At 42.7% G+C, this 13,891-nt stretch overlaps 2 protein-coding genes across 2 annotated transcripts; both read left to right on the plus strand.

The window, feature by feature from the left end:
- The first annotated feature begins 2,488 nt into the window (after positions 1 to 2,488).
- Positions 2,489 to 7,550, plus strand: LOC311006602 (fibroblast growth factor 6-like). Its single transcript, XM_083999454.1, has 3 exons — positions 2,489 to 3,183; positions 3,839 to 3,942; positions 6,129 to 7,550. The coding sequence occupies exons 1-3, from the start codon at positions 2,829 to 2,831 to the stop codon at positions 6,303 to 6,305; spliced, it is 636 nt and encodes a 211-aa protein (XP_083855580.1). The 5' UTR covers positions 2,489 to 2,828; the 3' UTR covers positions 6,306 to 7,550.
- A 3,228-nt stretch (positions 7,551 to 10,778) lies between these two features.
- Positions 10,779 to 12,538, plus strand: fgf23 (fibroblast growth factor 23; the record flags this gene model as incomplete). The annotated part of the gene is made up of 3 exons (XM_083999676.1): positions 10,779 to 11,013; positions 11,110 to 11,213; positions 12,047 to 12,538. The coding sequence occupies 3 exons, from the start codon at positions 10,779 to 10,781 to the stop codon at positions 12,536 to 12,538; spliced, it is 831 nt and encodes a 276-aa protein (XP_083855802.1).
- Positions 12,539 to 13,891: the final 1,353 nt, after the last annotated feature.

The raw sequence follows: 13,891 nt of genomic DNA on the forward strand, positions 1-13,891 counted from the left end.
ACCTCCTCCTCCCCATGTTTGCATCCCCTACAGCGGGATGCAAACATGGGATGTAAAGGGGAGCAAAGGAGTGAACCCACTCACCTTACAGTTATTTTTATTTGCTCAACATTTTAAACTGAAACTAAATATTTGGAAGAGAAATTAGATTTTTTGTTGTTTTTTTCTAAAGCAGAAGTAAGCGATCCGGTCATTTTGGCTAACTTCTTGTCAGCCGATGGAGTTAGCAGCCCCCGCCCTCGTCATGGATCTATTGGTCCTCGTCCCTACGTCACCACATTCACGCGCATCCCTTGGCTGCACACACAGCCCTTCATGCCGTTCTCTCTCCTCATTGGATAAAGGTTGTAGGATACAAGGAAGTATACAAAGACGTTTTCTCCTCGGCTTACAGCCGAGCAGAGTGACTGACAGACCCGTGTTTCAGACCAAACACTCTATGTAAGTGATTGCCATCGGAAGATATAACTATTTAAGACTTATATTAACACAAATATTCCGCTTACTTCTGCTTTAACTGTAGATGTCCTGTTTAACATTTATAAACAGTGCGTTGAGATTTATTGGATAGTTTATTACACTGTAGTTACATGTGGCTAGGCTAAGTGGTTAATATATAGTACCTGTCAGCATAGGAAGATATATTTAGCACCATTACACAACACTCTCCACGTAGAGGGAGATATAGTGAGTTACAAATGCATTAATGAACATTTATCTGCTTATATTGTGTTATAAAAACGCATTCAGGCCTTGTTTATTGCCTACATGTGTTAACCAGGAGGTTTAAAGTAAAGTGGTGCCAGGGAATATATAACATGGAGGAGGTTTTGTTGACTTTATTGATCATTTCAAGCACGAATTTGTCATTTTTCTGTAATAAAAAAAGCAGAGTTCTGCCTTATTCTGACCACGAGCTGCAGGTCTTTTCCCACGTCTCCTCTCCTGACTCATTGGTGCACTTGAACTCATCGGACCGCCCACAACAATGCCATGTATTTGATTCATGTAGGTTATATTTTTCTGTTAGTTGCCGGGTGTGTTACTTACAATAATAACGCGCAATCTGACCAGGCAAAATATTTGGTTGTGTAAACTTCCTGGACAAACAGCTAAGGAAGTGTCAGACTGGATTGCCATTTGCTCTCCTGTGACTGGCTGTGACTGTTTTTACACCTTCCTTCTAAATAAGGCAGCAGGGCAGCCGGGACATATGACCACCGTCCCGATTTGGGTTCTGGACACAGTATCCATCCATCCATCCCATGATTGCTCAACGCCAATGAAAGTCAAACACACACACACACATACACACACTCTCTCACACACACACACACACACACTCTCCCACCCTCCCCTCCTGCAGGTCTCTCATGTCAGAAAGAGCTGTGTCAGGTCAGCTACATTTAGCCAGAGGAAGACCTAGAAAATAGGTTAGTGTACCTTCAAAATAAAAGCACAGGATATCGCTACTAATCACATTTTACTTTTTAAATAATATCCTCTGTTAATTAATAGATATTAATCAATATTGTTTACATTTTGTGATGTGAAATGACATATTGGAGAGTGCAATACTTCTGTTTTTATTTTTAATTTTTAAATTGTATCAGCTAATTACCAAACTTCTAGCTCAGATGTTTTCCACCGTGTATATGGATCTGCTCGTCCACTTAAAGATGCAACTAACAGCTCAGTTTACTCTGTTTTTATTCATGATTAATCAATTGTTAGTCCAGCCAATCATCTAATACTAATAACATTTTCAATTGTATAGGCTATATATTTATAGTCAAGGTCAAGTTGGTCAATAAATCCACATTAGTCCTGCATAGAATCGGATAAAAAGAAACAAATGACAGTACAATAACTTGTTTCTTACCAACTTCTGGTGTCATATATCTGAATCATTACTTGATTAATCGGATAATTAATTAATTGATTAATCTAAAATGAAAACTATCACTAGCTGCAGTGTCTGTTTACTGTTTGTCAACACATTTGTTAAACCGTTTTTTGTCATTTTATCATATTTTGAGTTGAGTTTTGATCAGTGATGAGGCCTCATGGTGTGATTGTATCATTTCCACATTTAAACTGATGTGTTTAGGGACTTTATCTTTGATTTATGTCACTTTTGGGGATGCTAGCGAATGAGGCGATGCACAGACTCAACTGGAAGAGCTGCACTTATAGTCTCAGAGATATGGATTTTATTTTGAAATACGCCACAGGAAACGCCTTTTCTGATTGCGTCTGGCTTGCATGACGGCAATGTGAAGGTGCAGCACCCCCCATCACTCCTATCATCAGAAGTGCTGCTGCTGCTGCCGCTGTTCCTCCTGTACTAACTCTCCTCCTCCTCCTCCTTCCTTCCTCCTTCCTCCTCCTCCTCCTCCTCCTCCTCCTCCTCCCATCTCCCACTTTTTTTTTGATGGGGGGGTTGCAGCGGTGAAGTCACAGTGATGTCATTTTAGGATGTGAGAGTCGGGGGGCAAGGTGAGCTGGTTTTGCGGTGAGTGGTGTTGTCCCCTCCACGGCCAGCGTTGCCTAGTACAGAGAGAGCGCGGAGCGGCGAAAGATGATCATCGCCACCGGCACCAATTCAAGCTCCGACGCGCTCTCTCGTCCCTCTCCCGCTGCTGCTGCTGCTGCTGCTCAGATCTCCGGCTATGGGGCCTTGATCTGCCTTGATCCCAAAACAACAAGCCTTTACCACCACCACCACCACAACCAACACCACTACCACCATGCCAAAGGACAGAAAATAAGAAGAGTTGCATTTTTAGGGCAGGTAACTTTGACCACGTGCCCCAAAGGTAAACTGGATGGCCATTGCGCAAAGGTGCCTCTACAACAGTATGTCCAGCGGGGCCAGGACGCACTGGACGCTGCCAGCAGTTATTGTACTGTGGACTTCTCTCTCATGGGGGATCGCTTCATCTTATCCGATTCCGAGCAGGACTAATACTAATGCGACTTTGCTGGAAAAGAAGTGGGAGACGCTGTTCTCCCGCTCCTACCTGGGTATAGCCGGGGGGAAATCGGAGCTGAACTGGGAGAGTGACTATTTGCAGGGCATCAAAAGAGTGCGGCGACTGTACTGCAACGTGGGCATTGGGTTTCACCTGCAGGTGCTCCCGGATGGCAGGATAGGCGGTGCACACAATGAGAACCAACACAGTGAGTTGCATCCGGGGGGAAAAACACACACACACAAAAAAACGCTGCTGCTTTTGCTTCTTCTGCTTCTGCTGCTGCTGCTGGACCCAGAAAAAGAGCCGTAACCCAACGCTGCAGGCTGTGTAAAAGTTAGAGCGGCTCACTCGTCCTGCATGATATTTAATAAGAGGCGTCGGCGCGGTTGAAAGTTTCCCAGAGCAAAAACTGTGTACCGAGCCTCGCATCCGTGCACTGCGAAATATCCTCCCAAGCCAAAAACATGACATGAATGCTTGGACCCAGTTTAGACGCTAACTTATTTTTACCCTGTGTCCCGCTGCAGCAGCACACACACACATACACAGAGAGAGAGAGACACACACACACGCACAGATCCCACTCAGCACCCTGTAAACTATACACTCACACGGCATCATAATGTCTAATATGCAAATCTAAGGTTGTGATTGATTTCCAAACGGGGATAATTGAGCAGCATCCCAGTCGCAGTGCACCTGCTGCAAGGTTACACCCATCACTGCTGCATAGGCCACTTGACTGGGTGCAGGACACGCAGTGTGGACACGGTGTGCGTGCTGTGCTGTGCTGTGTGTGTGTGTCCCCCACTCCTCCTCCTCCTCTTCCTCTTCCTCTCCTAACCCTGTGTCTCCTCTAGGTCTGATAGAGATCTCCACCGTGGACCGAGGAGTCATCAGCATGTTCGGGGTGAAGAGCGGGCTGTTTGTCGCAATGAACAGCAGAGGAAGGTTATACGGAACGGTACGTGTGTGCGCAACTCCAAAGTCACACACACACACAGACACACACATGCATGCACACACACACATCCTGCTCAGTGGTGTAAGATGAGTTCAAGTAGCTGCTGCATCCACGGGTTTATGAGCACTGTTGTGTTATTAATATGCTCTGATGAGAGGGAGAGAGAGGGAGTTAAGAGAGGAGGGAGGGGGGCGAAAAGAGTCCCACTTAAAATTAAATTAATACCACCATCCTCCCTCCAGTTACTGCACCCACAAAGTGCGAACAGCCCCTTTAAACTGGCACTAATTAGTTCAGGGACCCCCACAGTCGGTCTGTCACTGTGTTACCTGTTATCTATCGCCTCCTTGGGCCCCCAGGAGCCTCCTCAAGGGGCCCCGGGGGGGTCCCACTTTGAGAGCCACTGTTCTCTCAGTAATAAAAATGAGAGCAGTCATTATGCAGAGGAACAGCCGCCGCCGGTAGCACATTATGATTCATTATGTGAGTGCTGTTAATGCTGCGCCGGCACATAAGGTCCAAAACTGACCTAATTTAAATACATCAGACTTAAACTGTCTACTTTAATATCCAACTATCATTTAATCTAAGTGAACATTATGTGAAATGGGAGTGGAGTAATGACATACAAATGGAAAGTTGCATTAAAGAGGTGCAGTAGTTGGGTAAATGTACTCAGTTACTTTTCCACCACTGGAATCTGTTTATTCCTCATCATGTTAATCAAAGCAGGTAATAAACTTTATATCTAAACATCGACATCAATCTGCTGTGGCAGACATGAAATCATCATTAAAACTAACGACAGGACAAATATGGACTTAAGTTAAAGTAGGTCACGCACAGTACGACTTTCTTTAAACGTCCTGGACTCTGAGGACCGAAGAGACGTTTTCATGTGATATTGATTGAACTTTAGAGACGAATGACACAGCAAATAATACAGACGTTTTTGTAGTAGCTGTAAGTACAACAAGTAATATCTGATTCATGTTAAACTAGTAAATATTACATATAGTATTATAGTAAGTGTTTATATATCATGTAGACAGTGTAATATAATATAGTAGTAAAGGGTTAATAAGTGTCCTCTTGGTTTTTAGGTAACTCCACAGTGACGTTATTTGGACAAATTTCAAATTTGAAACCAGTGAATAAAACAGAAACAATTCTCTAAAATCGGAACATTTTCATTTTACTGCAACACAATTTTAAAGCAGCATCAAGTATCAAACTGTGAAACACTAAACTTCACCTACTTTTTGAAAAATATTTAATATTTAGCTCTGGTTTGGTTGTTCAGTTGTAACCGACTTTGGATTAAGTTGAAAAATATATATATTTGTATTAAAGACGTTGTAAAAACCAGAGTTGGGTAACTACGCTGAGACCAGTGGTGAAAAGTAACTCAATATACTTACTCAATTACTTAGCTACAGCCATGACATGACATTTTACTACTTTATACTACAGTTTGGAGGTAAATGTACAATTTTCTCTCAACAATTATCTTAGTTAATTTGCTCTTTCAAGTTGTTTATTCACCTGACAAGTTTATTATAATCAGTAAAACCACCTGCTGCAACATTAAAGTCTCGTATCCACAGTTTTTAATGTGATTCTGTGCAACGAGTACTTTTTTGGCACTAATTTGATTTCATTTAATTAAATAATTTTGACCTTCTCTGTCTGACCTTCTGTCTTTTAATGTGAATATTCATGAACTTTTACTGAACGCATGACTTTTATCTTTGTTCTTGTTAAAGCACTCATTAAAAAATCGCATATGCAGTATTAAACTTTAGCTAACCCATAATGTTTCCATCTATGCTGAGTATTTAATAACTAGCTTATATTTACTTGCAGCTTCCCTTCAGGTTAATGTTAATATTTTTAATTTATTCTGGGTTTTTATGGCGGCGCAGCAGTTAAAAAAAAAAAAAAAGAAAAAGCCGTGAGGCCGCTATCTACATTTCAAAAGGACATTTCTTTTTGCAACAGCATGCCACCTCCTCCAGTTTCCCTCAGAGCTTTCTGCACAGGCCGTTTGCCAAACCAAAGGTCACGTGGTGGAGACCGTGCATATGTCGTCATGTTCATCCTCCATGTCCGCCAGGAGATTTACTGACCCTCTTGTTGTCCTCTTTCTCTTTCTCTCTCTCTTTATGTATGTCTTGATTTTTCAGAGAGTCTTCGTGGATGAGTGCAAGTTCAAGGAGACGTTGCTGCCCAACAACTACAATGCCTATGAGTCTTTTGTTTACAAGGGGTTCTACATCGCCCTCAGCAAGCATGGCCGTGTAAAAAGAGGCAACAAGGCCACCACCGCCATGACCGTCACACATTTCCTCCCGCGACTATGAGAGAAAACTGGCAATAACTCAGTAATTTGCACATGTGGATTGTTCTTCCAGGTAATATAAGAAATGCATAGTCATGATAACCACACCAATGGACTGCATACGAAAACAAATATTTATTCTGTTTATAAATATGTATATTTGGATAGCTATCTTTGTATATGTATGCCATACTGTGCTGCTTATTGTTTTTATGGACGGGGAGAGTTGAAGCCTTTGCCTGTCTCACTTTACCTTGGTGCTTGCTGTAACTGAACTACGTGTCACTTCCTTTTTTGAGATGGAGGATGGGCTATATCCTGTGCTTTTAAAGAGTGAAATGAATACTTTTTATTACCTCAAAGAACCACTTTACTAGATTAAGGGATGCATGGACTTTTGCTCAAATAATCTGCTAAATTTATCGTTTCTTTTTATTTATTTATTTTTTTCTTCGAACCTTTGAGCGCTTGACGGCTCCCTGCTCGATCGTCCACGTCTGGCAGTGAGGGAAACTTAAATGCACTACCTTTGCTGCACGATTTAAAGGTGCCTTGGTGTTCCCACTTGTGGCCCCCTTAAACTTGCATGTAAGAGACACCTGCTGGAGTCAGAAATAGGGCTGACACTCTGGAGAGGGCCTCAGGAGGGGGAGGAGGGGAGGGTGACTATCTCTGGTTTATTTTCTTTTCTGTAATTAGATCGATTAAGTAATATACAATCTGTGGTCGAGACCAGAGAGCGGTCGGCCATGGAGGCTGGCGCCAGGCCATGAGTTTGACTGTGTGGCATCGCCAGCAAATAAACAGGGTGGAATACTTTATCTATCTGAGCATGGAGACATTTTTTTTTAGTTTGTTTTTTGTTTTAATTTATTTATTTATTTATTTTATTTTTCTAATTCTTTTTTTTTTTTTTTTGGACCTGGCTTGCATCTGCACAAGAATCAAGTGAGCAGATTTAGAGCGCACAGTAGAAATGTACCTGCACATTGTCTTTGGACAGAGCTGCTGCAGAAGCTTTTAGCTGCTTTTGAAAAGCGACGCCGTCCGTCTAACCGTCAGTTCGGTGAAAAACGATGTAAATAGTTGCAAAAACAAAAAAAAACACACACACAAAAGACATAAAAGAAGAAGAATTCAGGAGTTTTTTTTATTTATTTTTTACGCTGCTTCGTCGCAGTTGCCTGAACGAGGGCAAAAAGAGTTCAGGTGGCACAGTGAAGCCATTGCCATGATGACGAAGATGATGATATAATGATGATGATGATGGTGCCTGAATTGTATCCCTCTCCCTCCCTCCCTCCTTTGTATCTTTGTTTCTCAACTCTGTGGTTGTGTGTCTGGGCTGGGAGCTCTGCAGCAGCAGCAGCACTGCAGCAGTGGCAGCGAGGTGTCGGAGCCGGAGGCAGATTGTTCTTTAATGCAATTAGGGACGAGTCAATCATTTGGCCTGAAGGACTAAAAAGGACGGTGCAGCTGGCGGGCTGGGTGCACGCTGGGAGATTTCTCAGCTCCGTTTCTTCTTCGTTTCTGCTGATGTGAAGTTTGTGTGAATCACAGTTCCTTCATGGGGAGGGGAGCTTCAGACGGTGGCAGTTTGTTTACAAAGCCCAGGATGAGCCTCTGCTTTGCATACGGGCTCGGCGGATCACTATCAAGTTGTTTTTTTGGTTTTTTTTTCTGCCAGCGTGCATCTTCCCGTGTGTTTTCTGCAGCTGTTTCTCCACCATCCGCTCCCGTATGTGTGTGTATGTGCGCAGGAGGAAGCAGGACTATTTAAATCCAGGAAAGACGTATGTGAGAGGAGCCGGCCCGCGGCCTTTGTTGTTCGTCAGACCCCCTGCAGGAATGTGGATCTGCCAGGATGACAGGCAGCCTCCTGCATACCTGAACTCCCCACCACACCACCACCAACACCCCCTTTCCCCTGTCACCCACCTCTGCTCGTCCCTTACACCCCCCTCACCTCGGCGCTCACCCGCTGCAGGCAGAGACCTTGGGATTCCTGCTGTAACCCAGGAGCTTCCTCCTCTCCTTTCAGCCTTTTTTAGTTCAAGGTCAGAGTCACGGACCAGCCTTGGCCCCGGGCCCCAGCGCTTCGGGGGCCGGGGTGGTCGGCTATATGAGTCGGGACTGACTGCTTCAATGAAATAGGAACTTTAGAGACGCAGAAAACCAACTCTGTTTTATACTTAAACACGATATGATTAAGTCGGTAGGAAAACGCAGCTCCTTCACGATCCTCCTCTCCTCTTTAAAACATGCGTTGCCCTCCCCTCTTCCCCGAATTGGGATATTTCTGGGGAGGGGACATCTGCAGAGTGAATGCAGTGAGCGAGGAGCTGGGAAAGAGTCACGCAGAGCTTCACCTCTCCTCCTCCTCCTCCTCCTGCTGCTGCTGCTGCTGCTGCATTCAAATCCTGTGGGACGGCTGCCCGCCCATCCTCAGGACGTGCCCTCTGCTGCTGCTGCTGCTGTTGGGCACGGCCTCCACACACACAGACACACACACACCCCTCACCACACTCTGACAGTATCACCTGCTGCTCAACTGTGGGCTACGATGCACGGATCGACTCATATCAGTATTCTTCCCACAGATAAATCACTTTTTGCTCTATCCGAGGTTGTTATTTTGTTTTGTTTTGTTTTTTCTCCCATGATGCAGAGCAAATTTCACTCAAAGTTTCAAAAAGCTAAAACAAAACAAAACAAAAAAAATAGAGACTTGTTGAGACTTGTTTCCTTCACCCAGGACGGTGTGGAAGTAGAAACTGGTCAAGATGTCAGCCGTCATTTGTTGCACCTTATTAAAGGACATCTTGATTATAATGTGGAGTGAAGACCGTCAAAATAAGAGCTGGAGTGAAACAAAAAGCTCACCTTTTTCAGCTTTGACCAAAAAATTTTATCCAGATTTTTTTTTTTTTCCACAAGCTTAAAAAAATTAAATTAATTCAAGGTGAGGATCATCTCTCTTTTTTCTTTTTCTTATTTAAAATATTGTTTATTGTATTGGCATCCCTGGGCCCTGAGCTTGATTAGGGGTGTGTGTGCTTCATGTGTTTTTGTTTTATTTTGTTTTATTCTTTTCTTTAACTCCTGCTCTGAAAGGGAGTGTGAGCTTCCACTCTATTCCTCTCATCTCTGTTGTCATATACCTCACCTTCTGCCTTAGTTTTGGTTTGCTGATGACTGTAAATTAAGAAAAGAAACAAACTCCAGTTCTTTGTTTCTGAAAACAGACAATGCTAAGTAAGGATATTAAAAGTTTTTTCCTTTTATTTTTGTACGTATGTGCTGTGCACAGCAGTCTACTGTATTCCTGAGATACCAATAAAAGTTTGTTTTTTTAAACTCTGTGGTGCCTGATGAACTCTGATGAAACTGTGAAATCATTAAAGTATACTCAGATACTTTCTGAACACCATTATGCCAAAAAAAAGTTGCATAAGAACAGAAATATTGTCAACAAATGTAATCAAAAGCACTAGTGCAGAAAAATGACCTTGTAAATCAAATATTACACAACTGACACTATATTTCACAGTTAATACTGATGCAACAATTCATAAATCTGCATGAAATCTACATATGAAAAGTAAACATAGCTCTGAAAAAACGCCATAAAGTAGAAAACTACAATATAAAAAGGATCCCACTTTGCACAGTCTAGTTTATGGTTAACATTTTGATCTGCTCTGCTCAGCAATCCTGAGTTCCTGCAGCCGGAAGTGGGTTGAGGTGAGTTTAATCCTCTTCACGTTACCCCTCCAGGAACATGTTCTATAACTGTCCGCAGCAGCTTTATATATGAGTGTGTCCTACGCTGAAACGCCACCGTCGCCAGTTTTCGCCTCCTTGTCTTTAAGCGCAGTAACTTTCCAGGAAGTCGGCGCGACCACTTATTTTGGATGAAGGTGTGGCTCCCTCTGCTGGCGGCGCAGCGGCACTGATGAGCCGTTGCAGGTGCGTAAAGGACTAAGAGTTAAAGTCCAGTTCATTACAGTTACACGAAATATGCTGCAGATTCATTCAGGGTGGAAAATTATGTTTGCACAAACTGGACACACAATAAGAAAAACATTATATTTGAATCCTAGTTTGATTGATTCATATTCCTGTTTTTAAATATTATCCAATACGCACTACATGTTTCCAGTTTTAACATAAATCTGATCTGCTGGACTTTGGACCATTAGTCTTAAAGATGGATGAGCCAAGACGTGTCACCAAAAATAAAAGAGTCCTGTTGTCTGGACCAAGAGTATCGGGATAAACAGCCAGAGGTGGAAGTGGCCCTTCCGCTGCAGCAACACCCGCACATCTGCTTTGGGGGCGAGTTTCTTTTTTTTTACGCAAAGGATGTGAGCAGGAGTGGCCCTCAGGGGGCTTTAAATAGGAACTGTCTCCAAAGTTTGGGACAACAGAAGCATCTGACAACTCAACTCCCAGCAGCTCTCAGTGGAAAGCGCCGGTTATTTAGCTCCAGGATATGGACGTCAACAGGAGACTGGGGATGAGGGACACCGTGCTGGCGCTGCTACTCGCTCTCCTCCAGGGATTTCCTCTCGGGGAAACTGTCCCGAACCCGTCCCCGCTGGTTGGATCCAACTGGGGGAACCCGAGGAGATACATCCACCTGCAGACATCCACAGACCTCAACAACTTCTACTTGGAGATCAGGCTGGATGGCACCGTGCGCAAAACTACAGTCAGGAGTTCATATAGTAAGCTGTTGATATGTTGTTGTTTTTTTTAAATTATTATTATTTACGTGTTTCGTGTGAATATCTGATCAATAACTTTCTGTTTCTCTCCTGCAGGTGTGATTTTACTGAAATCGGAGACACGGGAGCGCGTCGCCATCCTCGGCGTCAAAAGCAGCCGTTTCCTGTGTATGGACTTGGAGGGAAACCCGTTCAGCTCTGTAAGTCGATACTCAACTCTCAGGTCGATCGATTAGGCTACGAATACAAATCCAATCAATCACCCACTCTAAAGTGTTGACTTTAAGTCCCTGTAAGTTTTTACGCGTCGTTTTAACGCCACTCTCTGTGGATCTTTCTTTTACGCGCAATCGTACCACAGCTCTAAACTCGTCTAAACAGCAGTTTATTAGATTTTTCTTTGATTGCTCAGTTCAACTGATTATATCCATTCACTAAATCGATCTCATTAACTCGCCTTGTTTCATATTTGGCACCATTACGCGGATTTACGCATGTTTGAACAACTTTTACGCACACGATTTATAGCAACTATAGATCTTTGAACATTCATGTTTTACTTTGTTTATTCTTTTATTGTTTATTTGACATCAAGTTAACAAACTAAGAGTGTAGAGGCAAAGTTATTTCACTCCTCAACAGTAGATTATGTTCTGTTTTTCAAAACGAAAGCTCAGCTTACTGAAATGAGGCAGAATAAGAAAAATGTCAAACTTAATGAATTTATCACTTTTATATCTCTGCAATCTTTTGACAAACATTTCTCAAATCTAGTTCATTTCTTAAAGAAAAAGAAGTGGTAAAATAACATTATGTCATAATAAAATACCTTTTTAGTCATTTGCCTTTTTAGTTAAGTGAAGTATATTCGGTGTAGTGGCTGGTTTGGAAGTGATCATAGTGGCATTTTAATAGAAATAAAGGTTTTTTCAAAGCTAAAACAAGTTGTTAGATTTGTTGCATTTTGATAAATAATTCAGATCTTCCTCAACAGTTAGGTCTGATTGTCTCTCTATCTCTCTCTCTCCCTCAGCCCATCTGCCTGAGAGACGACTGCCTCTTCAACCACAAGCTCCTGGAGAACAACCGAGACGTCTATTACTCCATCCGCACCGGCATCCTGTTCAACCTGGAGGGCTCCCGGCAGGTGTACTCCGCGGGCCAGAACCTGCCGCAGACCTCCCTCTTCCTGCCCAAGAAGAACACGGTGCCGCTGGAGCGACTGCTGCTGCACCGCGAGAAGAGGAACCAGAACCAGGTGGCGGCGGTGGTGGACCCCTCAGACCCGCACAACTTCTACCTGCATGGGCAGACGGAGGAGGGCTCGGACTCCCGGGCGGTGCAGGAGGACGACGCGGAGCTGGAGCCGGAGCTGGAGGTCGAGGTGGAGGTGGAGGCCGTGGAGGCCGGGGACGACGGACGCAACGTGTCCCGGGAGACGCCGCTGGCTCCGTCCACCCACGACCCCTGGAACGTGCACTCGTCCAACCCGGGCAGCCCGCGGAGCTCCGGCACCATGGGGTGACTCTACTCTACCGCTGCTGCTGGTCGCTGCTTTTTTACTTTACTATGAGTGAGTTCGAGTTTAAGCTTGTAGTAGTTTATGATAATACGAGATAAACTAAAAAAAAAAAGAAAAAAAAGAATTTTAAACTTTATTTTGAAAATCTAAAAGGAGAGCATCCACGTCGCTCCTTCTTCTCACACTGTCTTAACTATAATGTGTTTTCTTCTGCCATCAGTCATTCAGAGAAGCAGTGTCAGTGTGTTTATAGACTGAATGTACAAAACATTAGACTTGACTTGCAGCCCCTTTTGCACAATTCATATGAAAGCTCAGATCCTCCTTTAAACTCTCTCTGCTTCTGTTGATTCAATGTCTCCAAGTTCAATCAGTGAGGGATGTGTGTGTTTTTACCTGGGTTTTACTCATCAAAAATGAATATGTTGTAGCCTACATTCCCAAGCAGATTTGGTGATAAATGGATGCTTTTATGATTATATCTCCTTATAACAAATGACATCATTTTTGAAAAATGAATATTTAGGGCGCCTAAAAGACTAATGACCAAAAAAAGGATTTCCTTTATAATCAGAGTGCATTGAGGTTTTTTGCAGCTGGTCTGAGAAACCCACAGTAGGTGTGTTTTCAAAACTAAAAAATATATGCATGAATATACCTAAGAGAAGCATTTAGTAGAGTTAGGATTAAGTTTTGCCTTTATTTTTTAAGTCCTATGTTTACTGAGTTGGATATCGAAGGTTTGAAGTTCGTTCTTTTGTTTCATTTTTAACCTGAAAACATCATTTTCCAAAAAACTACATATCACTGCAATCACTTCCTGTATCTGTTATCATGTATTTCTCTTTGCCATCAATAATACATCCTATAATTGTTGACTTGAAGGAATTTAACTACAGGGTAAACGACCTTTACCGAGCAGTGATGTTGATACTAAATCTGAACTCTTGCTATGTGATTTTTACAGGTGCTGGGCACCACCAGCAAAACACAAACACAAAAAAAAATCAGTCCCAAAGAGTATTTATTTATTTAAAACCATTCCTTTTAGTGTTATTTATGGTATTTATACGAATGCTTTACATTTAAATGTAGATATAAGAAAATGTTGGTTTGTCTTTGAATGTATGAGTTTGGAGCTGTGGATGGAGTGTTGCTTGAATTTGGGACAAAATAAACTCATAAAGGAAACATGGTTGGTGTTGTGTTTGTTATTTTATGCATTTTGGATTCTTAAGATTTGGTGTTTTCATGTCATTTGTTCAATCGGTTAAAAAAAAGACACATGTGCTATTCCAGAGGAAGTCGTGGATGAGTAAGCAGGTTTAACATTGACCCAGTTACCGTGGAGTTCCT

This window comes from Trachurus trachurus, assembly GCF_905171665.1.
Source record: "Trachurus trachurus genome assembly, chromosome: 23".
NCBI lineage: Eukaryota > Metazoa > Chordata > Actinopteri > Carangiformes > Carangidae > Trachurus > Trachurus trachurus.

Bases quoted from the DNA above. Each gene is read 5' to 3' on its own strand.
- LOC311006602 (XM_083999454.1), top strand. From the start codon at position 2,829: ATGGCCATTGCGCAAAGGTGCCTCTACAACAGTATGTCCAGCGGGGCC. The intron at 3,184-3,838 runs GTGAGTTGCATC...TGTCTCCTCTAG, and splicing joins ACACAATGAGAACCAACACA to GTCTGATAGAGATCTCCACC. The intron at 3,943-6,128 runs GTACGTGTGTGC...TTGATTTTTCAG, and splicing joins GAGGAAGGTTATACGGAACG to AGAGTCTTCGTGGATGAGTG.